The sequence below is a fragment of the Oncorhynchus kisutch genome, linkage group LG16, assembly GCF_002021735.2.
Source record: "Oncorhynchus kisutch isolate 150728-3 linkage group LG16, Okis_V2, whole genome shotgun sequence".
Taxonomy (NCBI): domain Eukaryota; kingdom Metazoa; phylum Chordata; class Actinopteri; order Salmoniformes; family Salmonidae; genus Oncorhynchus; species Oncorhynchus kisutch.
The window spans coordinates 8,208,947-8,235,468 of record NC_034189.2 but is presented as its reverse complement, the minus strand read 5'-3'; the positions used below and the strand labels follow the sequence as shown (position 1 = coordinate 8,235,468).

Below are 26,522 nucleotides of genomic sequence, written 5' to 3'. Positions count from 1 at the left end.
CAGTTAACCCACTGTTCCTAGACCAGTTAACCCACTGTTCCTAGGCCAGTTAACCCACTGTTCCTAGGCCAGTTAACCCACTGATCCTAGGCCAGTTAACCCACTGTTCCTAGGCCAGTTAACCCACTGTTCCTAGACCAGTTAACCCACTGTTCCTGGACCAGTTAACCCACTGTTCCTGGACCAGTTAACCCACTGTTCCTAGACCAGTTAACCCACTGTTCCTGGACCAGTTAACCCACTGTTCCTAGACCAGTTAACCCACTGTTCCTAGGCCAGTTAACCCACTGTTCCTAGACCAGTTAACCCACTGTTCCTAGGCCAGTTAACCCACTGTTCCTAGGCCAGTTAACCCACTGTTCCTAGGCCAGTTAACCCACTGTTCCTAGGCCAGTTAACCCACTGTTCCTAGGCCAGTTAACCCACTGTTCCTAGGCCAGTTAACCCACTGTTCCTAGGCCAGTTAACCCACTGTTCCTAGGCCAGTTAACCCACTGTTCCTAGGCCAGTTAACCCACTGTTCCTAGGCCAGTTAACCCACTGTTCCTAGGCCAGTTAACCCACTGTTCCTAGGCCAGTTAACCCACTGTTCCTAGGCCAGTTAACCCACTGTTCCTAGGCCAGTTAACCCACTGTTCCTAGGCCAGTTAACCCACTGTTCCTAGGCCAGTTAACCCACTGTTCCTAGACCAGTTAACCCACTGTTCCTAGACCAGTTAGCCCACTGTTCCTAGGCCAGTTAACCCACTGTTCCTAGACCAGTTAGCCCACTGTTCCTAGGCCAGTTAACCCACTGTTCCTAGACCAGTTAACCCACTGTTCCTAGACCAGTTAGCCCACTGTTCCTAGGCCAGTTAACCCACTGTTCCTAGGCCAGTTAACTCACTGTTCCTAGACCAGTTAGCCCACTGTTCCTAGACCAGTTAACCCACTGTTCCTAGACCAGTTAGCCCACTGTTCCTAGACCAGTTAACCCACTGTTCCTAGGCCAGTTAACCCACTGTTCCTAGGCCGTCATTGAAAATAAGAATTAATTCTTAACTGACTTGACTAGTTAAATATACACTGTATATAATATGACATGTCTATTCTTTTGACATTTTGGTGAGTGTAATGTTTAATGTTAATTTTGAATTGTTTATTTCACTTTCTTTGGCAATGTAAACACGTTTCCCATGCTAATAAAGCCCTTTGAATTTAATGAGAGAGAGAGAGACACACGGTACACGGGAGCCCGATTGGGGAAAACCATTGCATCAAAAGGTCTATTCATCTGGAAATCTTTGGGCTACACATCTGTAGGCTAATATATAACAAACAATGGCATTGTTAAAAGTCACAAGCATGTTTACTGAGTTAACATTTCATAATACTGATTTGAAAATGAGCACGTAAACCACCTGTGCTTCAGTTATTGCAAATATTTTTTCTTTAATAACAATTGGTTCTGCACTTTAGGCTTCCTACCTCGCGTTTAAAAAATAAATAAAGATGTTGTGCATGTAGCTTCATTGTGGCATTTTTTTTTACTAACTACATCGTTGACTTTCATCTTTCTTTACTTGATACAAGGTACAACTTGAACTTTCTTTTAAAGAGTTGTAATTGTCGCCGACGGACGGCGCTGAAACGCGTCAGACGTTTTGTTCCTGTCACGTGACCCTTTGACCAGGAAGGCGGCAGGTTGCGTGGTGGAAACACAACCTAACAATCTAAAGGTACTTTTTTAAAAATGCAACTATTAATAATAATAGAAAAACAGATCTGACTTAACATGATGTGTATTCATCCAACGCGCTGTTTTAAATATTGTCAGAGCAGACAGTGACTGGAGATGGTTAACCAGCTAACGTTAGCCTGCTAACCCAACTTCAGTGTGTAAACTAGTTTATCATCTAACAATCTAAGTTATTGTGGCAAATGTACCGTTACTTTAATGTTATTCTAGTTTAGTTGAGTAGACTAATTAATAAACAATATTAATAAAATATCGTCTTAAAATGTTTTTTTTTTTTGTATTCACAGGGTTTTGTATAACGTTAGCACATGCGCAAAACGTTTAGAAAACGGGAAAAGGTTTGCTGGCCGCGGAGCAAATCAACAACACTCCGCATGTCTTTATTTCTCTCTCTCTCCCAGTACCATTAGCCATGTGGCTGGACTAGAGGCTCAGTGATGCCAGCTGCAGAGCATGTCCGTCTGGGTAGGAAGCGCACCCTGCCCCCGTGCCCCAACCCCCTCTTCCTCCAGTGGCTGTCAGAGCTCCGGGACCAGGCGGCAGAGAAGGGACAGAAGACCCAGTACGTTTATCAGAAGGTAAACAAACACACTCTGGCTATAAGGACTTGCTCTAGGTGTAGTTACCTTGTGATACACCAGGACACTTTCTGCATGCTACTGGGGTCCCTCAGGGTGTGCAGGCTTTTGTTCCAGACCAGCACTAAAACACCTGACTCATTGCTAACAAGGATCATCATCCAGGCCTCGACTAGCTGAATCAGGTGTGGTAGTGCTAGGCTGGAACAAAAGCCTGCACTGAAGAACGCTATTAGCTAGCAAGACTTGTTTTCTGTTGCATATCCCACACGTCTCTGTCTTACCAGGCTATCAGTTTGTTGAAGAAGTACCCCCCCCCTCTCTCTCTTACCAGGCTATCAGTTTGTTGAAGTACCCCCTCCCCCTCTCTCTTACCAGGCTATCAGTTCGTTGAAGAAGTACCCCCCCTCTCTTTTACCAGGCTATCAGTTCGTTGAAGTTTCCCCTCCCCCTCTCTCTTACCAGGCTATCAGTTCGTTGAAGTACCCCCTCCCTCTCTCTCTTACCAGGCTATCAGTTCGTTGAAGAAGTACCCCCTCCCCCTCTCTCTCACCAGGCTATCAGTTCGTTGAAGTACCCCCTCTCTCTCTTACCAGGCTATCAGTTCGTTGAAGTACCCCCTCTCTCTCTTACCAGGCTATCAGTTCGTTGAAGTACCCCCTCCCTCTCTCTCTTACCAGGCTATCAGTTCGTTGAAGAAGTAACCCCTCCCCCTCTCTCTTACCAGGCTATCAGTTCGTTGAAGAAGTACCCCCTCCCTCTCTCTCTTACCAGGCTATCAGTTCGTTGAAGAAGTACTCCCTCCCCCTCTCTCTGACCAGGCTATCAGTTCGTTGAAGAAGTACCCCCCTCTCTCTCTTACCAAGCTATCAGTTCGTTGAAGAAGTACCCCCTCTCTCTCTTACCAGGCTATCAGTTCATTGAAGAAGTCCCCCCCCCCCCCCCTCTCTCTTACCAGGCTATCAGTTCGTTGAAGAAGTACCCCCTCCCTCTCTCTCTCTTACCAGGCTATCAGTTCGTTGAAGAAGAACCCCCTCCCTCTCTCTCTTACCAGGCTATCAGTTTGTTGAAGAAGTACCCCCTCTCTCTCTTACCAGGCTATCAGTTCATTGAAGAAGTACCCCCCTCCCCCTCTCTCTTACCAGGCTATCAGTTCGTTGAAGAAGTACCCCCTCCCCCTCTCTCTTACCAGGCTATCAGTTCGTTGAAGAAGTACCCCCTCCCTCTCTCTCTCTCTTACCAGGCTATCAGTTTGTTGAAGAAGTACCCTCTCTCTCTTACCAGGCTATCAGTTCGTTGAAGTACCCCCTCTCTCTCTCTTACCAGGCTATCAGTTTGTTGAAGAAGTACCCCCCCCCCTCTCTCTCACCAGGCTATCAGTTCGTTGAAGTACCCCCTCTCTCTCTTACCAGGCTATCAGTTCGTTGAAGTACCCCCCTCTCTCTCTTACCAGGCTATCAGTTCATTGAAGAAGTACCCCCTCCCCCTCTCTCTTACCAGGCTATCAGTTCGTTGAAGAAGTACCCCCTCCCCCTCTCTCTTACCAGGCTATCAGTTCGTTGAAGAAGTACTCCCTCCCCCTCTCTCTGACCAGGCTATCAGTTCGTTGAAGAAGTACCCCCTCTCTCTCTTACCAAGCTATCAGTTCGTTGAAGAAGTACCCCCTCTCTCTCTTACCAGGCTATCAGTTCATTGAAGAAGTCCCCCCCCTCTCTCTCTTACCAGGCTATCAGTTTGTTGAAGAAGTACCCCCTCCCTCTCTCTCTCTTACCAGGCTATCAGTTCGTTGAAGAAGAACCCCCTCTCTCTCTTACCAAGCTATCAGTTCGTTGAAGAAGTACCCCCTCTCTCTCTTACCAGGCTATCAGTTCATTGAAGAAGTCCCCCCCCTCTCTCTCTTACCAGGCTATCAGTTCGTTGAAGAAGTACCCCCTCCCCCTCTCTCTTACCAGGCTATCAGTTCGTTGAAGAAGTACCCCCTCCCCCTCTCTCTTACCAGGCTATCAGTTCGTTGAAGAAGTACCCCCTCCCTCTCTCTCTCTCTTACCAGGCTATCAGTTTGTTGAAGTACCCTCTCTCTCTTACCAGGCTATCAGTTCGTTGAAGTACCCCCTCTCTCTCTCTTACCAGGCTATCAGTTTGTTGAAGAAGTACCCCCCCCCCTCTCTCTCACCAGGCTATCAGTTCGTTGAAGTACCCCCTCTCTCTCTTACCAGGCTATCAGTTCGTTGAAGTACCCCCCTCTCTCTCTTACCAGGCTATCAGTTCGTTGAAGTACCCCCTCTCTCTCTTACCAGGCTATCAGTTCGTTGAAGTACCCCCTCCCTCTCTCTCTTACCAGGCTATCAGTTCGTTGAAGTACCCCCTCCCTCTCTCTCTTACCAGGCTATCAGTTCGTTGAAGTACCCCCTCCCTCTCTCTCTTACCAGGCTATCAGTTCATTGAAGTACCCCCTCCCTCTCTCTCTTACCAGGCTATCAGTTCGTTGAAGTACCCCCTCCCTCTCTCTCTTACCAGGCTATCAGTTCGTTGAAGTACCCCCTCCCTCTCTCTCTTACCAGGCTATCAGTTCGTTGAAGTACCCCCTCCCTCTCTCTCTTACCAGGCTATCAGTTCGTTGAAGTACCCCCTCCCTCTCTCTCTTACCAGGCTATCAGTTCGTTGAAGTACCCCCTCCCTCTCTCTCTTACCAGGCTATCAGTTCGTTGAAGAAGTACCCCCTCCCTCTCTCTCTTACCAGGCTATCAGTTCGTTGAAGAAGTACCCCCTCCCTCTCTGTCTTACCAGGCTATCAGTTCGTTGAAGAAGTACCCCCTCCCTCTCTCTCTTACCAGGCTATCAGTTCGTTGAAGTACCCCCTCCCTCTCTCTCTTACCAGGCTATCAGTTCGTTGAAGTACCCCCTCCCTCTCTCTCTTACCAGGCTATCAGTTCGTTGAAGAAGTACCCCCTCCCCCTCCAGAACGCTCGAGAGGCTAAGATTCTACAGAACTTTGGAGACGGAATCTGCAAGATACTGGATGAGAAGTTACAGAGGCATTACAGAGAGAACGGTGAGATGGATGGAGGGGGAGAGAGAGAGATATGGATAGAGAGAGAGATATGGATAGAGAGAGAGATATGGATAGAGAGAGATATGGATAGAGAGAGATATGGATAGAGAGAGAGATATGGATAGAGAGAGAGATATGGATAGAGAGAGAGATATGGATAGAGAGAGAGATATGGATAGATAGAGAGAGAGATATGGATAGATAGAGAGAGAGATATGGATAGATAGAGAGAGAGATATGGATAGATAGAGAGAGAGATATGGATAGATAGAGAGAGAGATATGGATAGATAGAGAGAGAGATATGGATAGATAGAGAGAGAGATATGGATAGATAGAGAGAGAGATATGGATAGATAGAGAGAGAGATATGGATAGATAGAGAGAGAGATATGGATAGATAGAGAGAGAGATATGGATAGATAGAGAGAGAGATATGGATAGATAGAGAGAGAGATATGGATAGATAGAGAGAGAGATATGGATAGATAGAGAGAGAGATATGGATAGAGAGAGAGAGATGGATAGAGAGAGAGATGGTGATGGGGAGAGAGAATGGGGAGAGAGAATGGTGAGATGGGGAGAGAGAATGGTGAGATGGGGAGAGAGAGAATGGTGAGATGGGGAGAGAGAGAGAGAGAATGGTGAGATGGGGAGAGAGAGAATGGTGAGATGGGGAGAGAGAGAATGGTGAGATGGGGGGGGAGAGAGAATGGGGAGAGAGAATGGTGAGATGGGGAGAGAGAATGGTGAGATGGGGAGAGAGAGAGAGAGAATGGTGAGATGGGGAGAGAGAGAGAGAGAATGGTGAGATGGGGAGAGAGAGAATGGTGAGATGGGGGGAGAGAGAGAGAATGGTGAGATGGGGGGAGAGAGAGAGAATGGTGAGATGGGGAGAGAGAGAGAGAGAATGGTGAGATGGGGAGAGAGAGAGAGAGAATGGTGAGATGGGGAGAGAGAGAATGGTGAGATGGGGGGAGAGAGAGAGAATGGTGAGATGGGGGGAGAGAGAGAGAATGGTGAGATGGGGAGAGAGAGAGAGAATGGTGAGATGGGGAGAGAGAGAGAGAATGGTGAGATGGAGTGAGAGAGAGATGGAGGGATGGAGTGAGAGAGATAGAGAGAGAGAGAGAGATGGATGGATGGAGTGAGAGAGAGAGAAAGAGAGAGATGGATGGATGGAGTGAGAGAGAGATGGAGAGATAGAGAGTGAGAGAGAGAGAGAGAGAGATGGATGGATGGAGTGAGAGAGATGGATGGAGAGATGGATAGAGAGGGAGAGATGGATGGAGAGAGAGAGAGAGATGGATGGAGAGAGGGAGAGATGGAGAGAGAGAGAGAGAGAGAGAGAGAGATGGATGGAGTGATAGATTGATCATAAGTTTCTCTTCCTCATCCCTCCCACCTTCCAGGTCCGGACGCTCCCATCCACTCCCTTCCCAGCGGTGTGACAGTGGCCCCTAGTCGCCGTAGCAACAACAACCTGGCTCAGCCCACCAAACAGCCCTCTAGGAAAGAGAGGGAAGGAGGGAGGAGGAAGAGGGAATATGTGCCCCAGAAGAGGTCTGGTGGATATGCTGTTCTGCTAACACTCTACAGAGAGTCTCAGGTCTGTCCCCCTCCCCTCGCTCCCTGTCCCCCTCCCCTCGCTCCCGCTCCCCTCGCTCCCTGTCCCCCTCCCCTCGCTCCCCCTCCCCTCGCTCCCTGTCCCCCTCCCCTCGCTCCCCCTCCCCTCGCTCCCTGTCCCCCTCCCCTCGCTCCCTCTCCCCTCGCTCCCTGTCCCTGTCCCCTCGCTCCCTGTCCCCTCGCTCCCTGTCCCTCTCCCCTCGCTCCCTGTCCCCTCGCTCCCTGTGCCCCTCCCCTCGCTCCCTGTCCCTCTCCCCTCGCTCCCCCTCCCCTCGCTCCCTGCCTCTCTCCGATCCTTCATCTTTCCCTCCCCTCGCCTCCCTCCGATCCTTCATCTTTCCCTCCCCTCGCCTCCCTCCGATCCTTCATCTTTCCCTCCCCTCGCCTCTCTCCGATCCTTCATCTTTCCCTCCCCTCGCCTCTCTCCGATCCTTCATCTTTCCCTCCCCTCGCCTCTCTCCGATCCTTCATCTTTCCCTCCCCTCGCTCCCTGCCTCTCTCCGATCCTTCATCTTTCCCTCCCCTCGCTCCCTGTGCCTGTCCCCTCGCTCCCTGCCTCTGTCCCCTCGCTCCCTGCCTCTGTCCCCTCGCTCCCTGCCTCTCTCCCCTCGCTCCCTGCCTCTCTCCCCTCGCTCCCTGCCTCTCTCCCCTCGCTCCCTGCCTCTCTCCCCTCGCTCCCCTCTCTCCTCTATCAAAAGCAGATGGATCTGATTCCCAGTTAATAAGATGCTGTTTTGGTTTGTCAGACTTGTGACATTGATAGTCTCTCTCTCCTCCCCCTGTCCTCTCTCCCCTGTCCCCTCTCCCCTGTCCTCTCTCTCCTCCCCCTGTCCTCTCTCTCCTCCCCTGTCCTCTCTCTCCTCCCCCTGTCCTCTCTCCCTGTCCCTGTCCTCTCTCCCTGTCCCTGTCCTCTCTCTCCTGTCCTCTCTCCCCTATCCCCTGTCCCTCTCCCCTGTCCTCTCTCTAGGTTCCTGGGGGTAAGGGATTTATGTTTAAACTGGAGCTGCAGGCAGAGGCCCAGCATCTGTCTGACAAGTCCTTCTCTGTGGTGAGTCTGAGCCACATTCAGACGATGTTGCTACCACATTCAGACAACGTTGCTACCACATTCAGACGACATTGCTACCACGTTCAGACGACGTTGCTACCACATTCAGACGACGTTGATACCACGTTCAGACGACGTTGCTACCACGTTCAGACAACGTTGCTACCACATTCAGACGACATTGCTACCACGTTCAGACGATGTTGCAACCACGTTCAGACAACGTTACTACCACATTCAGACAACGTTGCTACCACATTCAGACGACGTTGCTACCACATTCAGACGACGTTGCTACCACGTTCAGACAACGTTGCTACCACGTTCAGACAACGTTGTTACCACATTCAGACGACGTTGCTGACACGTTCAGACAACGTTGCTACCACATTACTCTTGAGGTCTCTTGTCATGCTAGCACAAACAATCAATGACTTCCTCCTGTCCCCCCTGTCCTCCTCCCCCCTGTCCCCCTATCCACCTCCCCCTGTCCCCCGTCCCCCTCCCCCCTGTCCCCCTCCCCCCTGTCCTCCTGTCCCCCTCCCCCCTGTCCTCCTGTCCCCCTCCCCCCTGTCCTCTCCTCCCTCTCGTTGCCTGTAGCCTGATCTAGGTAGTAAATACACAGCCTGGTCCTCAGTGAGCACACTGATACAGAAAGACTTGGTCCTGAAGACACACAACCCCGCCAGGTAAACCACAAGATGATCACCTCTTCTTTTTAAAACTCTCCATGTTCTTTCTACCTCGTTTGTTCCTCTTCATCTGGCACTTTGTATGTTACCCTGTAGTGATCTCTGTCCCTCATCCCCCTCTCCTAGGTATTCTCTGACTGAGCTTTGTCTGGTATCCTGTAGTGATCTCTTTCAGTCTCTCTCTCTGTCCTAGGTATTCTCTGACTGAGCTTTGTCTGGTATCCTGTAGTGATCTCTTTCCGTCTCTCTCTCTGTCCTAGGTATTCTCTGACTGAGCTTTGTCTGGTATCCTGTAGTGATCTCTTTCAGTCTCTCTCTCTGTCCTAGGTATTCTCTGACTGAGCTTTGTCTGGTACCCTGTAGTGATCTCTTTCCGTCTCTCTCTCTGTCCTAGGTATTCTCTGACTGAGCTGGGTTTGGCCCTGGCAGAGAGACTAGAAGACGGAGAGAGAGAACAAGAAGAGGACAGGAGGAGGGATGTGAGGGAAGAAGAGGAGGGAAGTTGGCCTGGCGTTGACCTTACTGCCGAGGAAGATGAGAGAAAGAAGAGAACAGAGTGAGTGAACGAGAGACACAAATGATGTTTTATCATTGGTGTTTTGATGGTTTTGTTTGATAATTGTAGTAATGTATTTGACTAAGATTAGTTTCTCTATTTCTCTCGGCCTGTGGTAGGCCCATAGCGGGGCCTGACCCGGCAGCCTATGTTGCCCAGAGAGGGAGTGAGGTGCCTGGGGTACACTCTTCAGAAAAGCCCCAGGCTGCAGAGACAAAGACCAGGCCGGCTGGAGGCTGTCTGTACCCAGGCAGTTATGACATTGTGCTATGTGTGGACTTCATTGAGACTACTGGGTAAGAGCTCTGTCTGTCTGTCTGTCTGTCTGTCTGTCTGTCTGTCTGTCTGTCTGTCTGTCTGTCTGTCTGTCTGTCTGTCTGTCTGTCTGTCTGTCTGTCTGTCTGTCTGTCTGTCTGTCTGTCTGTCTGTCTGTCTGTCTGTCTGTCTGTCTGTCTGTCTGTCTGTCTGTCTGTCTGTCTGTCTGTCTGTTCTGTCTGTCTGTCTGTCTGTCTGTCTGTTCTGTCTGTCTGTCTGTGTCTGTCTGTCTGTCTGTCTGTCTGTCTGTCTGTCTGTCGGTCTGTCTGTCTGTCTGTCTGTCTGTCTGTCTGTCTGTCTGTCTGTCTGGTCTGTCTGTCTGTCTGCTGTCTGTCTGTCTGTCTGTCTGTCTGTCTGTCTGTCTGTCTGTCTGTCTGTCTGTCTGTCTGTCTGTCTGTCTGTCTGTCGTCTGTCTGTCTGTCTGTCTGTCTGTCTGTCTGTCTGTCTGTCTTTCTTTCTTTCTTTCTTTCTTTCTTGAGGTTTCTGTGTAGACACAACATGTATGTGCGCTTAGGTGGTGGGGGGGGAAAACTCTGTAGTTACATATCGGGATATTATTTTTGGACTATATATCATATTATTTTTGCGATAGTTGGCAGTACCTGCACCAAATGTCCAGTATTTTTCCTTCATAGTTCTCCATCTTTTTAAAATAGGGAGACAATTTAGTTTTCAGGCCTTTTGATCAGTCATGGAAACACAACTAATCATGAGAATCACAATGCAGATAGAATCATAATGCAAATAGAATCATAATGCAGATAGAATCATGAAAGTCACAATGCAGATAGAATCATAATGCAGATAGAATCATGAAAGTCACAATGCAGATAGAATCACAATGCAGATAGAGTCATGAGAATCACAATGCATCTAGAACCACGAGAATCACAATGCATCTAGAACCACGAGAATCACAATGCATCTAGAATCACGAGAATCACAATGCAGATAGAATCACGAGAATCACAATGCAGACAGAATCACGAGAATCACAAGCAGATAGAATCACGAGAATCACAAGCAGATAGAATCACGAGAATCACAAGCAGATAGAATCACGAGAATCACAAGCAGATAGAATCACGAGAATCACAATGCAGATAGAATCACGAGAATCACAATGCAGATAGAATCACAATGCGTGTAGAATCACAATGCGTGTAGAATCACAATGCGTGTAGAATCACGAGAATCACAATGCAGATAGAATCACGAGAATCACAATGCAGATAGAATCACGAGAATCACAATGCAGATAGAATCACAATGCAGATAGAATCACAATGAGTGTAGAATCATGAGAATCACAATGCGTGTCAGCACCTAATTGTCATGATAATATGTTATCGTGAGATCCTTGGTAATTCCCAGCCCTAGTGTGTGTTAATGCGTGGTGTGTGGTGTGTGTGTGTGTGTGTGTGTGTGTGTAGGGGCAGCACGGCCTGTAAGCAGGAGCTGGTGAAGGAGCTGCAGAGGAACGGCGTAACCTTTGACGTCAGGAAGTTAAACGTAGGTGACTTCCTGTGGGTGGCCAAGGAGAGGGTCGCTCCCGTGTCAGGTAACACTGAGCTCGTCTGTTTCCCCCTGGTTACTAAAAGTCTGTTTCCCCCTGGGTACTAAAAGTCTGTTTCCCCTGGTTCCCCTGGTTACTAAAAGTGAGGGCGTTATTAATGTCAATAGTAGACGCTCTCTCCCTTTCTCCCCCATCGCTCTCTCCCCCTCTCCCCATCGCTCTCTCCCCCATCGCTCTCTCGCTCTCTCCCTCTCTCCTCCATCGCTCTCTCCCTCTCTCTCTTTCTCTCTCTTTCTCTCCCATCGCTCTCTCTTTCTCTCCCATCGCTCTCTCTTTCTCTCTCTTTCTCTCCCATCGCTCTCTCTTTCTCTCCCATCGCTCTCTCTTTCTCTCCCATCGCTCTCTCCCATCGCTCTCTCTTTCTCTCCCATCGCTCTCTCTTTCTCTCCCATCGCTCTCTCCCATCGCTCTCTCCCTCTCTCTCCCATCGCTCTCTCCCTCTCTCTCCCATCGCTCTCTCCCTCTCTCTCCCATCGCTCTCTCCCATCGCTCTCTCCCATCGCTCTCTCCCATCGCTCTCTCCCGCTCTCTCCCTCTCTCTCCCATCGCTCTCTCCCATCGCTCTCCCATCGCTCTCTCCCATCGCTCTCTCCCTCTCTCTCCCATCGCTCTCTCCCATCGCTCTCTCCCGCTCTCTCCCATCGCTCTCTCCCTCTCTCTCCCATCGCTCTCTCCCATCGCTCTCTCCCATCGCTCTCTCCCATCGCTCTCTCCCATCGCTCTCTCCCATCGCTCTCTCCCTCTCTCTCCCATCGCTCTCTCCCATCGCTCTCTCCCTCTCTCTCCCATCGCTCTCTCCCTCTCTCCCATCGCTCTCTCCCTCTCTCCCATCGCTCTCTCCCTCTCTCCCATCGCTCTCTCCCCCTCTCTCCCATCGCTCTCTCCCCCTCTCTCCCATCGCTCTCTCCCTCTCTCTCCCATCGCTCTCTCCCTCTCTCTCCCATCGCTCTCTCCCCTCTCTCTCCCATCGCTCTCTCCCTCTCTCTCCCATCGCTCTCTCCCTCTCTCTCCCATCGCTCTCTCCCTCTCTCTCCCATCGCTCTCTCCCTCTCTCTCCCATCGCTCTCTCCCTCTCTCTCCCTCTCTCTCCCATCGCTCTCTCTCTCCCATCGCTCTCTCTCTCCCATCGCTCTCTCTCTCCCATCGCTCTCTCCCTCTCTCTCCCATCGCTCTCTCTCCCTTTCTCTCATTCCCTCCCCCTCCAGGTCAGTTGCGTGCCCCTCCAAGTAGGGAGCTGGTCCTTGATTACATCATCGAGAGGAAGAGGATGGACGACTTGTGTGGTAGCATCATCGACGGACGATTCAGGGAACAGAAGGTGTGTGTGTGTGTGAGCGCAGGATTCATCAACATGAATTAGTTTTCATACATTTCATCCTCTCCATCTCCTCTCCATCTCCTCTCCATCTCCTCTCCATCTCCTCTCCATCTCTCTCAGTTCCGTCTGAAGAGGTGTGGTCTACAGAAGCCCATCTACCTGGTGGAGGAGTGTGGTTCTGCTGCTGCTCACCTGAGTTTACCTGAGACCACGCTACAGCAGGCTATAGTTAATACACAGGTACACCTGAGACCACGCTACAGCAGGCTATAGTCAATACACAGGTACACCTGAGACCCCCCCTACAGCAGGCTATAGTTAATACACAGGTACACCTGAGACCACGCTACAGCAGGCTATAGTTAATACACAGGTACACCTGAGACCACGCTACAGCAGGCTATAGTCAATACACAGGTACACCTGAGACCCCCCCTACAGCAGGCTATAGTTAATACACAGGTACACCTGAGACCACGCTACAGCAGGCTATAGTTAATACACAGGTACACCTGAGACCACGCTACAGCAGGCTATAGTTAATACACAGGTACACCTGAGACCACGCTACAGCAGGCTATAGTTAATACACAGGTACACCTGAGACCACGCTACAGCAGGCTATAGTCAATACACAGGTACACCTGAGACCACCCTACAGCAGACTATAGTTAAAACAACCTGAGACCCCCCCCCTACAGCAGACTATAGTTAATACAACCTGAGACCCCCCCCTACAGCAGACTATAGTTAATACAACCTGAGACCCCCCCCTACAGCAGACTATAGTTAATACAACCTGAGACCCCCCCCCCTACAACAGACTATAGTTAATACAACCTTAGACCCCCCCCTACAGCAGACTATAGTTAATACAACCTTAGACCCCCCCCCTACAGCAGACTATAGTTAATACAACCTGAGACCCCCCCCCTACAGCAGACTATAGTTAATACAACCTGAGACCCCCCCCTACAGCAGACTATAGTTAATACAACCTGAGATCCCCCCCTTACAGCAGACTATAGTTAATACAACCTGAGACCCCCCCCCCTACAGCAGACTATAGTTAATACAACCTGAGACCCCCCCCCCTACAGCAGACTATAGTTAATACAACCTGAGACCCCCCCCCCCCCCCCCCCCCACAGCAGACTATAGTTAATACAACCTGAGACTCCCCCCTTACAGCAGACTATAGTTAAAACAACCTGAGACCCCCCCCTACAGCAGACTATAGTTAATACAACCTGAGATCCCCCCCATACAGCAGACTATAGTTAATACAACCTGAGACCCCCCCCCCCTACAGCAGACTATAGTTAATACAACCTGAGACCCCCCCCCCTACAGCAGACTATAGTTAATACAACCTGAGACCCCCCCCCCCCCTACAATGTTTTGTGACTCCCGGCCCTGTTTTGTGACTCCCGGCCCTGTTTTGTGACTCCCGGCCCTGTTTTGTGACTCCCGGCCCTGTTTTGTGACTCCCGGCCCTGTTTTGTGACTCCCTGCCCTGTTTTGTGACTCCCTGCCCTGTTTTGTGACTCCCTGCCCTGTTTCGTGACTCCCGGCCCTGTTTCGTGACTATTGGCTATAACTTACCTTTCCAACTCTGTCAGGTGGTAGATGGCTTCTTTGTGAAGAGAGTCCAGGACGTGAAGGAGTCTGTCGCCTACCTCACTGTCATGACCCGGTACCTCTCCAAGCTATACCAGGTAACTATACACACACACACACACACACACACACTTGACCAGATGCCTGACCATGGCACTTCTGAAAGCCTATAGCCTGAGGGATTTGCACAATAATTTTTCAGTTTTAATTTCGGGAATTGATAAGGTGCAACGTAAAAAATTACAATCACCCGACCTCAACCCAATTGAGATTGTTTGGGATGATTTGGACCACAGAGTGAAGGAAAAGCAGCCAACAAGTGCTCAGCATATGTTGGAACTCCTTCAAGACTTTTAGAAAAGCATTCCAGGTGAAGCTGGTTGAGAGAATGCCAACAGTGTGCAAAGCTGTCATCAAGGCAAAGGGTGGCAACTTTGAAGAATCTAAAATATATTTTCATTTTAATTAACACTTTTTTTGGTTACAACATGATTCCATATGTTATTTTATAGTTTTTATGTCTTCACTATTTTTCACAATGTAGAAAATAGGAAAAATAAAGAAAAACCCTTGAATGAGTAGGTGTTCTATAACTTTTGGCTGGTGCTGTACACAAACACACAACTGACCAGATACATCACCAAGCTATACCAGGTCATGATACTGCTGTTTAGGATTCTATATTATTTTGAATAGAATTAACATTTAAAACTAAAAAGGTAACTACAGTATTCAGCATTTGACTCTAGCCACATACTGAATAGAATGATAATATAGTGGTAATATAGTGGTAATGTAATCTAGTGGTAATGTAGTGGTAATGTAATGTAGTGGTAATGTAATCTAGTGGTAATCTAGTGGTAATGTAATATAGTGGTAATGCAAATGTAATATAGTGGTAATGCTAATGTAATATAGTGGTAATGCTAATGTAATATAGTGGTAATGCTAATGTAATATAGTGGTAATGTAATATATTGGTAATATAGTGGTACTGGTAATGTAATATAATGGTAATGTAATATATTGGTAATATAGTGGTACTGGTGATGCAATATAGTGGTAATGTAATATGGTGGCAATGGTAATGTTATATAGCGGTAATGTAATATTGTGGTAGTGGTAATGTAATATAGTGGTAGTGGAAATGTATTATAGTGGTAATGAAATATAATGTAGTGGTAATGGTAATGTAACATAGTGGTAATGTAATATAGTCGTAATGTAATGTAGTGGTAATGTTGTGTAATACAGAGGTAATGGTAATGTAATATAGTGGTAATGTAATATAGTGGAAATGGTCATGTGCTGTAGTGGTATTGTAATATAGTGGTAATGCAATATATTGGTAGTGTAATATAGAGGTGATGGTAATGCAATATAGTGGTAATGTAGTGATAAAGGTAATGTAATACAGTGGTAATGTAATGTAATACAGTGCTACTGTAATGGCGAGGTAATGTAATGGTAATGTAGATGTAATATAGTGATAATGCAGCAGTAATATAATGGTGATATAATGGTAATGTAATAGTGGAAATGTAATGCAATAGAGGCAAGGTAGAGGTAATGTAGCGCTAATGTAATATGACGACAACGCAGTTGTGATATGGTGGTAATGCAGTGGTAATATAATGGTAATGTAGCTGTATATGGCGGTAATGTAATATAGTGGTAATGACAAGGTAATGCAGCTGTAATATAGTGATAATGTTGCGGTCATATAACGGTGATACAATGGTAAATGCAGCGGTTATATAGTGGCAATGTAGTGGTGATATATAGGTAATGTAATGGTAATGTAGCTGTAATATAGTGATAATGCAGCTAATATACCGGTGATATAGCGGTAATATAATGGTAATGCAGCGGTTATATAGTGGTGATATAGAGGCAATATAATGGTAATGCAGCGGTTATATAGTGGTAATGTAGAGGTAATGTAATGGTAATGCAGCTGTAATATAGTGGTGATATAATGGTAAATGCAGCGGTTATATAGTGGTAATGTAGTGATTATATAGTGGTGATATAGTGGTAATATAATGGTAAATGCAGCGGTTATATAGTGGTAATGTAGCTGTAATATAGTGATAATGCAGCTGTAATATACTGGTGATATAGTGGTAATGTAGTGGGAATATAGTGGTAATGTAGTGATTATATAGTGGTGATATAATGGTAATATAGTGGTGATGTAGTGGTGGTATAGAGGTAATGTAGTGTTGATATAGTGGTAATGCAGTGGTCATATAGAGGTAATGTTATATAGAGGTAATGTAATGGTAATGCAGTGGTGAGATAATGGTAATATAACGGTAATTCAGTGGTGATATAGAGGTAATGTATAACAGAGGTAATGTAATGGTAATGCAGCAGTAATATAATGGTAAATGCCAACTCTGGTGTTCTTCCCATGTGTTCATATATCTCATTATTCATCAAGAGGTTTTCAATGGTTTTCATTTAATTGTTTCCTGATTTTAGAACCGTACGTTGGTCTGTCGCTCCAGGGAGCTAGAGGGGGATGGACAGAACGAGGAAGAGTGTGGAGGGAGGGAGAGAGAGGACCCCTCCTGTTCTCTCATCTCCTTCGCAGAGTTCAACCAAGGAGCTGTCAAGAACAAGGTGTTTGTTGATCCTCTCTGTCTCTACAGTGAGAGGTGTTTGTTCTGTCTCTACAGTGAGAGGTGTTTGTTAATCCTCTCTGTCTCTACAGTGAGAGGTGTTTGTTAGTCCTCTCTGTCTCTACAGTGAGAGGTGTTTGTTAGTCCTCTCTGTCTCTACAGTGAGAGGTGTTTGTTAGTCCTCTCTGTCTCTACAGTGAGAGGTGTTTGTTAGTCCTCTCTGTCTCTACAGTGAGAGGTGTTTGTTAATCCTCTGTCTCTACAGTGAGAGGTGTTAATCCTCTCTGTCTCTACAGTGAGAGGTGTTAATCCTCTCTGTCTCTACAGTGAGAGGTGTTAATCCTCTCTCTCTACAGTGAGAGGTGTTAATCCTCCCTGTCTCTCTACAGTGAGAGGTGTTAATCCTCCCTGTCTCTCTACAGTGAGAGGTGTTAATCCTCCCTGTCTCTCTACAGTGAAAGGTGTTAATCCTCCCTGTCTCTCTACAGTGAGAGGTGTTAATCCTCCCTGTCTCTCTACAGTGAGAGGTGTTAATCCTCCCTGTCTCTCTACAGTGAGAGGTATTACTCCTCTCTGTCTCTACAGTGAGAGGTATTACTCCTCTCTGTCTCTACAGTGAGAGGTGTTAATCCTCTCTGTCTCTACAGTGAGAGGTGTTAATCCTCTCTGTCTCTACAGTGAAAGGTGTTAATCCTCCCTGTCTCTCTACAGTGAGAGGTGTTTGTTAATCCTCTCTGTCTCTACAGTGAGAGGTGTTAGTCCTCTCTGTCTCTCTACAGTGAGAGGTTTTAATCCTCTCTGTCTCTACAGTGAGAGGTGTTAATCCTCTCTGTCTCTACAGTGAAAGGTGTTAATCCTCCCTGTCTCTCTATAGTGAGAGGTATTACTCCTCTCTGTCTCTACAGTGAGAGGTGTTACTCCTCTCTGTACTCTACAGTGAGAGGTGTTAATCCTCTCTGTCTCTACAGTGAGAGGTGTTAATCCTCTCTGTCTCTACAGTGAGAGGTGTTAATCCTCCCTGTCTCTCTACAGTGAGAGGTGTTAATCCTCTCTGTCTCTACAGTGAGAGGTGTTTGTTAACCCTCTCCCTGTCTCTCTACAGTGTCAGACAGTGAGAGAGGTGTTTGCCAGACAGCTGATGCAGATCTCTGGACTCTCTGGTGATAAGGCTGTTGCTATACTAGAGCACTACAGTACTCTACACAGGTACCCCCCCCCCCCACACACACACACACACACACACACACACACAAAGCTGACCGCTTGGCTTTTCAATTCAAGGGTCTTTATTGTCATGGGAAACATGTTAACATTGCCAAAGCAAGTGAGGTAGATAATAAAGCATAAATATGGGTTGTATTTACAATGTGGGTTGTATTTACAATGTGGGTTGTATTTACAATGTGGGTTGTATTTACAATGTGGGTTGTATTGTATTTACAATGTGGGTTGTATTTACAATGGTGTTTGTTCTTCACTGGTTGCCCTTTTCTTGTGGCAACAGGTCACACATCTTGCTGCTGTGATGCACACTGTGGTACTTCACACTGTGGATATGGGAGTTTATCAAAATTGGATTTGTGGATCTGTGTAATCTGAGGGAAATATGTGTCTCTTATATGGTCATACATTGGGCAGGAGGTTAGGAAGTGCAGCTCAGTTTCCACCTCATTTTGTGGGCAGTGAGCACATAGCCTGTCTTCTCTTGAGAGCCGTGTCTCCCTACGGCGGCCTTTCTCAATAGCAAGGCAATGCTCACTGAGTCTGTACATAGTCAAAGCTTTCCTTAATTTTGGGTCAGTCACAGTGGTCAGGTATTCTGCCGCTGTGTACTCTCTGTGTAGGGCCAAATAGCATTCTAGTTTGCTCAGTTTTTTTGTTAATTATTTCCAATGTGTCCAGTAATTTATCTTTTTGTTTTCTCATGATTGTGCTGATTGTGCTGCTGTCCTGGGGCTCTGTAGGGTGTGTTTGTGTTTGTGAACAGAGCCCCAGGACCAGCTTGCTTAGGGGACTCTTCTCCAGGTTCATCTCTCTGTAGGTGATGGCTTTGTTGTGGAAGGTTTGGGAATCGCTCCCTTTTAAGGTGGTTATAGAATTTAATGGCTCTTTTCTGGATTTTGATAATTAGTGGGTATCGGCCTAATTCTGCTCTGCATGCATTATTTGGTGTTCTACGTTGTACACGGAGGATAGTTTTGCAGAATTCTGCATGACTAATTCTTGGTTGGTGAGCGGACCCTAGACCTCACAACCTCACAACCATAAAGGGCAATGGGCTCTATGACTGATTCAAGTATTTTTAGCCAGATCCTAATTGGTATGGCAAATGTTATGTTCCTTTTGATGGCATAGAAGGCCCTTCTTGTTCACAGCTTTGTGGAAGTTACCTGTGGCACTGATGTTTAGGCCGAGGTATGTATAGTTTTTTGTGTGCTCTAGGCAATGGTGTTAGGGTTAGTTCCTTACGTCTTTTGTTGTCAATCATTGGTTCATTGGTGAAATTAACATTATGACAATTATCTTTAATTAAATCATTGAAAAACTTTTATTAATGCAATTGCAGACAGAAGTTGACAATCAGGAACAGGAACATAGCACGTTTCTGAGTAAGTTCTGCCCCCCCAACAAAAGGTCTTTATTAGTTTGTTTTATGAAACCAAAGTCCCGCCTCCGTGATGTCACTGACTTACATCATTACCTTTTTCATCCTGAGACCAAAACCCTGCATCCATGGCTATACAAACATAGAGTTTATCTAAAAGCTTGGAAATAAATGTCCCCCAATAAATGTCCCCTTCCCCAAAGAGGTTAACCACTAGGCACTAGGCACTAGGCAGGGTAGCCTAGTGGTTAGAGCGTTGGGCTAGTAACCGGAAGGTTGCAAGTTCAAATCCCCGAGCTGACACGGTAAAAATCTGTCGTTCTGCCCCTGAACAGGCAGTTAACCCACTCTTCCTAGGCCGTCATTGAAAATAAGAATTTGTTCTTAACTGATTTGCCTGGTTAAATAAAGGTAAAATAAAATTTAAAAAAAGTTGTCATTGAAAATAAGAATTGAAAATAATCTCCTACACGCCCCTGCAGAGTTCTGTCTCAGTCACACATTGAGTGAATGAGAAAACAGCTGTGGTACCATTCTAAAACCATATAATGAAAATATATATTGTTAATCTGTAGTCTAGGACCCTATAAATGTAAGGAGCTTCTATTAATATAAGAATAATCAATTATTCTAATACATCAAACATTTGTACAGCCACAAATCATGACCCCTAGGTGAATTCTGACATATATGTATAGTTTTTTGTGTGCTCTAGGGCAACGGTGTCTAGGTGGAATTTGTATTTGTGATCCTGGTGACTGGACCTTTCTTGGAACACCATTATTTTGGTCTTACTGAGATTTACTGTCAGGGCCCAGGTATGATATAATCTGTGCAGAAGATCTAGGTGCTGCTGTCGGCCCTCCTTGGTTGGGGACAGAAGCACCAGATCATCAGCAAACAGACATTTGACTTGAGATTCTAGTACGGTGAGCCCAGGTGCTACAGACTGTTCTAGTGCCCTCACCAATTTGTTGATATATATGTTGAAGAGGGTGGGGCTTAAGGTGCATCCCTGTCTCACCCCATGGCCCTGTGGAAAGAAATGTGTTTTCCCTATTTTAACTGCACACTTGCTGTTTGTTTTACATGGATTTTTATAATGTCCTATGTTTTTCCCCCAACACCACTTTCCACCAATTTGTATAAAAGACCCTCATGTGAAATTGAGTCAACAAAGCATGAGAAGACTTTGCCTTTGTTTTGGTTGGTTTGTTTGTCAATTAAAGTGTGCAGGGTGAATACGTGGTCTGTCGTACGATGATTTGGTAAAAAGCTTCTCTCTCGGTCGGTCTCTCTCGGTCTCTCTCTCTGTGTCGATCTTTGGCTCTCTCTGATTGATTAGTTGATTGACAAGGTCATTGATTGATCAGATAGTTGATTGATTGACTCTGCCTGCTGGCTCTGGAAGCACCATTTTTGTCACAAAAAGTGCACTTCTTTTGACCAGAGTCCTATGAGGGAATAGGGTGCAATTTGGGGCGCACATTAAAGCTGAGTATGTCGTCTCTCAGGCAAAGATGATTAATTGACCCATAGTTTCACCTCCAGTCACTGACCCATAATTCCCCCTCTAGTCACTGACCCATAGTTCCCCCTCTAGTCACTGACCCATAGTTCCCCCTCTAGTCACTGACCCATAGTTCCCCCTCTAGTCACTGACCCATAGTTCCCCCTCTAGTCACTGACCCATAGTTCCCCCTCTAGTCACTGACCCATAGTTCCCCCTCTAGTCACTGACCCATAGTTTCCCCTCTAGTCACTGACCCATAGTTTCCCCTCTAGTCACTGACCCATAGTTTCCCCTCTAGTCACTGACCCATAGTTCCCCCTCCAGTCACTGACCCATAGTTTCCCCTCTAGTCACTGACCCATAGTTTCTCCTCTAGTCACTGACCCATAGTTTCCCCTCTAGTCACTGACCCATAGTTTCCCCTCTAGTCACTGACCCATAGTTTCCCCTCTAGTCACTGACCCATAGTTTCCCCTCTAGTCACTGACCCATAGTTCCCACTCTAGTCACTGACCCATAGTTTCCCCTCCAGTCACTGACCCATAGTTTCCCCTCCAGTCACTGACCCATAATTTTTCCTCCAGTCATGCAGTTAGGGGTCAGAGGGCACCCTATTCCCTACATAGTGCACTAGAGCCCTATGGGTCCTGGTCAAAAGTAGTGAAGTATAGAGCTCTTTTTAGGTTGTTTCTTTCTAGAAGCATTTGTCTTGTCTAGAAGTTAGAGGGCTGGTCTCTCCGTTGACGTAGGTGAGAGAGGGCTGGTCTCTCCGTTGACGTAGGTGAGAGGGGGCTGGTCTCTCCGTTGACGTAGGTGAGATGGGGCTGGTCTCTGACATAGGTGAGAGAGGGCTGGTCTCTCCGTTGACGTAGGTGAGAGGGGGCTGGTCTCTCCATTGACGTAGGTGAGAGGGGGCTGGTCTCTCCGTTGACGTAGGTGAGAGGGGGCTGGTCTCTGACATAGGTGAGAGAGGGCTGGTCTCTCCGTTGACGTAGGTGAGAGAGGGCTGGTCTCTCCGTTGACGTAGGTGAGATGGTCTCTGACATAGGTGAGAGAGGGCTGGTCTCTCCGTTGAGGTAGGTGAGATGGGGCTGGTCTCTGACGTAGGTGAGAGAGGGCTGGTCTCCGTTGAGGTAGGTGAGAGGGGGCTGGTCTCTCCGTTGGGGTAGGTGAGAGAGGGCTGGTCTCTCCGTTGAGGTAGGTGAGAGGGGGCTGGTCTCTCCGTTGAGGTAGGTGAGAGGGGGCTGGTCTCTCCGTTGACGTAGGTGAGAGGGGGCTGGTCTCTGACGTAGGTGAGAGAGGGCTGGTCTCTCCGTTGAGGTAGGTGAGAGGGGGCTGGTCTCTGACGTAGGTGAGAGGGGGCTGGTCTCTCCGTTGACGTAGGTGAGAGGGGGCTGGTCTCTCCGTTGAGGTAGGTGAGAGGGGGCTGGTCTCTCCGTTGAGGTAGGTGAGAGGGGGCTGGTCTCTCCGTTGAGGTAGGTGAGAGGGAGCTGGTCTCTCCGTTGAGGTAGGTGAGAGAGGGCTGGTCTCTCCGTTGACGTAGGTGAGAGGGGGCTGGTCTCTCCGTTGACGTAGGTGAGATGGTCTCTGACATAGGTGAGAGAGGGCTGGTCTCTCCGTTGAGGTAGGTGAGATGGGGCTGGTCTCTGACGTAGGTGAGAGAGGGCTGGTCTCTCCGTTGAGGTAGGTGAGAGGGGGCTGGTCTCTCCGTTGGGGTAGGTGAGAGAGGGCTGGTCTCTCCGTTGAGGTAGGTGAGAGGGGGCTGGTCTCTCCGTTGAGGTAGGTGAGAGGGGGCTGGTCTCTCCGTTGACGTAGGTGAGAGGGGGCTGGTCTCTGACGTAGGTGAGAGAGGGCTGGTCTCTCCGTTGAGGTAGGTGAGAGGGGGCTGGTCTCTGACGTAGGTGAGAGGGGGCTGGTCTCTCCGTTGACGTAGGTGAGAGGGGGCTGGTCTCTCCGTTGAGGTAGGTGAGAGGGGGCTGGTCTCTGACGTAGGTGAGAGGGGGCTGGTCTCTCCGTTGACGTAGGTGAGAGGGGGCTGGTCTCTCCGTTGAGGTAGGTGAGAGGGGGCTGGTCTCTCCGTTGAGGTAGGTGAGAGGGGGCTGGTCTCTCCGTTGAGGTAGGTGAGAGGGGGCTGGTCTCTCCGTTGAGGTAGGTGAGAGGGGGCTGGTCTCTCCGTTGAGGCAGGTGAGAGGGGGCTGGTCTCTCCGTTGAGGCAGGTGAGAGGGGGCTGGTCTCTCCGTTGAGGTAGGTGAGAGGGGGCTGGTCTCCGTTGAGGTAGGTGAGAGGGGGCTGGTCTCTCCGTTGAGGTAGGTGAGAGGGGGCTGGTCTCTCCGTTGAGGTAGGTGAGAGGGGGCTGGTCTCTCCGTTGAGGTAGGTGAGAGGGGGCTGGTCTCTCCGTTGAGGTAGGTGAGAGGGGGCTGGTCTCTCCGTTGAGGTAGGTGAGAGGGGGCTGGTCTCTCCGTTGAGGTAGGTGAGAGGGGGCTGGTCTCTCCGTTGAGGTAGGTGAGAGGGGGCTGGTCTCTCCGTTGAGGTAGGTGAGAGGGGGCTGGTCTCTCCGTTGAGGTAGGTGAGAGGGGGCTGGTCTCTCCGTTGAGGTAGGTGAGAGGGGGCTGGTCTCTCCGTTGAGGTAGGTGAGAGGGGGCTGGTCTCTCCGTTGAGGTAGGTGAGAGGGGGCTGGTCTCTCCGTTGAGGTAGGTGAGAGGGGGCTGGTCTCTCCGTTGGGGTAGGTGAGAGGGGGCTGGTCTCTCCGTTGGGGTAGGTGAGAGGGGGCTGGTCTCTCCGTTGGGGTAGGTGAGAGGGGGCTGGTCTCTCCGTTGGGGTAGGTGAGAGGGGGCTGGTCTCTCCGTTGGGGTAGGTGAGAGGGGGCTGGTCTCTCCGTTGGGGTAGGTGAGAGGGGGCTGGTCTCTCCGTTGGGGTAGGTGAGAGGGGGCTGGTCTCTCCGTTGGGGTAGGTGAGAGGGGGCTGGTCTCTCCGTTGGGGTAGGTGAGAGGGGGCTGGTCTCTCCGTTGGGGTAGGTGAGAGGGGGCTGGTCTCTCCGTTGGGGTAGGTGAGAGGGGGCTGGTCTCTGACGTAGAGGGGGCTGACTACTTTCAATGTTTGATTTATTTCACCTTTATTTAACCAGGTTGGCCAGGTGAGAACACCTTTATTTAACCAGGTTGGCCAGGTGAGAACACCTTTATTTAACCAGGTAGGCCAGTTGAGAACAAGTTCTCATTTACAACTGATACCTGGCCAAGATAAAGCAAAGCAGTGCGACAAAAACAACAACAGAGTTACACATGGAGTAAACAAACATACAGTCAATAACACAATAAAGTCTATATACAGTGTGTGTAAATGAGGTAGGATAAGAGAGGTAAGGCAATAAATCTGCCGTAGTGGCAAAATAGTTACAATTTAGCAATTAAACACTGGAATGGTAGATGTGCAGAAGATGGATGTGCAGGTAGAGATACTGGGGTGAAAAGGAGCAAAAAATAAATAACAATTTGGGGATGAGGTAGTTGGATGGGCTATTTACAGATGGGCTATACTTGTGTTCTTGTTGACTAGAGATGGCATACCAGCAAGTCCTTTATCTCTCTCCTTTCATCTCTCTCTCTCCTCTCGCTCTCATCTCTCTCTCCTCTCATCCCTCCAGTCTGTTGAAAGCGTATGAGCAGTGCCCCAGCGACACAGAAAGAGAGAAACTACTCTCCTCCATCCGATATGGAAAACTGAAAAGGTGAGAAGGTATGAAAAGAACGGCAGACGTTGATTTAATGGACTGCTTATTGTTGGTTCTGTTTGCATTTCAGGAACTTGGGGCCAGCTTTGAGTCGCACAGTTTACCAGCTCTACTGTACGAAAGGAGCACTGTCATAGACACACACACTCTCGCTCACACTCACACACCACAACACACACACCACAACACACCTCTACAATGTAGTGTTTAAGTCATTCCATGCCAATGTAAACCTATATGTAAATGCTGCTATTGTTGTGATTTTTCTACTATTTTCAAGTCAAGTGCGGCAGCAGGTAGCCTAGTGGTTAGAGCAGGTAGCCTAGTGGTTAGAGCAGGTAGCCTAGTGGTTAGAGCAGGTAGCCTAGTGGTTAGAGCAGGTAGCCTAGTGGTTAGAGCAGGTAGCCTAGTGGTTAGAGGAAGGTAGCCTAGTGGTTAGAGGCAGGTAGCCTAGTGGTTAGAGGCAGGTAGCCTAGTGGTTAGAGGCAGGTAGCCTAGTGGTTAGAGGCAGGTAGCCTAGTGGTTAGAGGCAGGTAGCCTAGTGGTTAGAGGCAGGTAGCCTAGTGGTTAGAGGCAGGTAGCCTAGTGGTTAGAGGCAGGTAGCCTAGTGGTTAGAGGCAGGTAGCCTAGTGGTTAGAGGCAGGTAGCCTAGTGGTTAGAGGCAGGTAGCCTAGTGGTTAGAGGCAGGTAGCCTAGTGGTTAGAGGCAGGTAGCCTAGTGGTTAGAGGCAGGTAGCCTAGTGGTTAGAGGCAGGTAGCCTAGTGGTTAGAGCGTTGGACTAGTAACCGAAAGGTTGAGTGATCGAATCCCTGAGCTGACAAGGTACAAATCTGTGGTTCTGCCCCTGAACAAGGCAGTTAACCCACTGTTCCTAGGCTGTCATTGAAAATAAGAATTTGTTCTTAACTGACTTGCCTGGTTAAATAAAGGTAAAATAAAGTATTATTTTTAAAAGTTCCAGAAATTATGTTTAAGAATGAATTAAAGTCTTGGAAGAGGAGGAGATGGGTCCAGTCAGTGCTGATGAAGAGGAGGAGATGGGTTCAGTCAGTGCTGATGAAGAGGGGACTGGTTCAGTCAGTGCTGATGAAGAGGAGGAGGAGACGGGTTCAGTCGGTGCTGATGAAGAGGAGACGGGTTCAGTCGGTGCTGATGAAGAGGAGACGGGTTCAGTCAGTGCTGATGAAGAGGAGGAGATGGGTTCAGTCAGTGCTGAGGAAGAGGAGGAGATGGGTTCAGTCAGTGCTGAGGAAGAGGAGGAGATGGGTTCAGTCAGTGCTGATGAAGAGGAGGAGATGGGTTCAGTCAGTGCTGATGAAGAGGAGGAGATGGGTTCAGTCAGTGCTGATGAAGAGGAGGAGATGGGTTCAGTCAGTGCTGATGAAGAGGAGGAGACGGGTTCAGTCGGTGCTGATGAAGAGGAGGAGATGGGTTCAGTCGGTGCTGATGAAGAGGAGGAGATGGGTTCAGTCAGTGCTGATGAAGAGGAGGAGATGGGTTCAGTCAGTGCTGATGAAGAGGAGGAGATGGGTTCAGTCAGTGCTGATGAAGAGGGGACTGGTTCAGTCGGTGCTGATGAAGAGGAGGAGATGGGTCCAGTCAGTGCTGATGAAGAGGAGGAGATGGGTTCAGTCAGTGCTGATGAAGAGGAGATGGGTTCAGTCAGTGCTGATGAAGAGGGGACTGGTTCAGTCAGTGCTGATGAAGAGGAGGAGGAGACGGGTTCAGTCGGTGCTGATGAAGAGGAGACGGGTTCAGTCGGTGCTGATGAAGAGGAGATGGGTTCAGTCAGTGCTGATGAAGAGGAGGAGATGGGTTCAGTCAGTGCTGATGAAGAGGAGGAGATGGGTTCAGTCAGTGCTGATGAAGAGGAGGAGATGGGTTCAGTCAGTGCTGATGAAGAGGAGGAGATGGGTTCAGTCAGTGCTG

General features: G+C 48.4%; 1 protein-coding gene across 5 annotated transcripts; it reads left to right on the top strand.

Annotated features, from left to right (window-relative positions):
• The first annotated feature begins 1,610 nt into the window (after positions 1 to 1,610).
• mus81 (MUS81 structure-specific endonuclease subunit) lies at positions 1,611 to 25,657 on the top strand. Of its 5 annotated transcripts, none has more exons than XM_031791700.1 (16): positions 1,611 to 1,718; positions 2,026 to 2,316; positions 5,239 to 5,368; positions 6,780 to 6,976; positions 7,961 to 8,041; positions 8,642 to 8,730; positions 9,128 to 9,289; positions 9,409 to 9,585; positions 11,038 to 11,165; positions 12,386 to 12,498; positions 12,619 to 12,738; positions 14,121 to 14,216; positions 16,606 to 16,746; positions 17,848 to 17,951; positions 24,507 to 24,590; positions 25,549 to 25,657. In XM_031791700.1, the coding sequence occupies exons 2-16, from the start codon at positions 2,176 to 2,178 to the stop codon at positions 25,565 to 25,567; spliced, it is 1,782 nt and encodes a 593-aa protein (XP_031647560.1). In that variant the 5' UTR covers positions 1,611 to 1,718; positions 2,026 to 2,175; the 3' UTR covers positions 25,568 to 25,657. The 5 variants fall into 5 exon arrangements, 3 of the variants coding, with proteins under 3 accessions (XP_031647560.1, XP_031647557.1, XP_031647559.1); XM_031791697.1 differs by lacking the exon at positions 25,549 to 25,657 and adding an exon at positions 24,664 to 24,842; XM_031791699.1 differs by lacking the exon at positions 25,549 to 25,657 and adding an exon at positions 24,664 to 24,842 and having other exon boundaries at positions 1,626 to 1,718; positions 2,140 to 2,316.
• Positions 25,658 to 26,522: the final 865 nt, after the last annotated feature.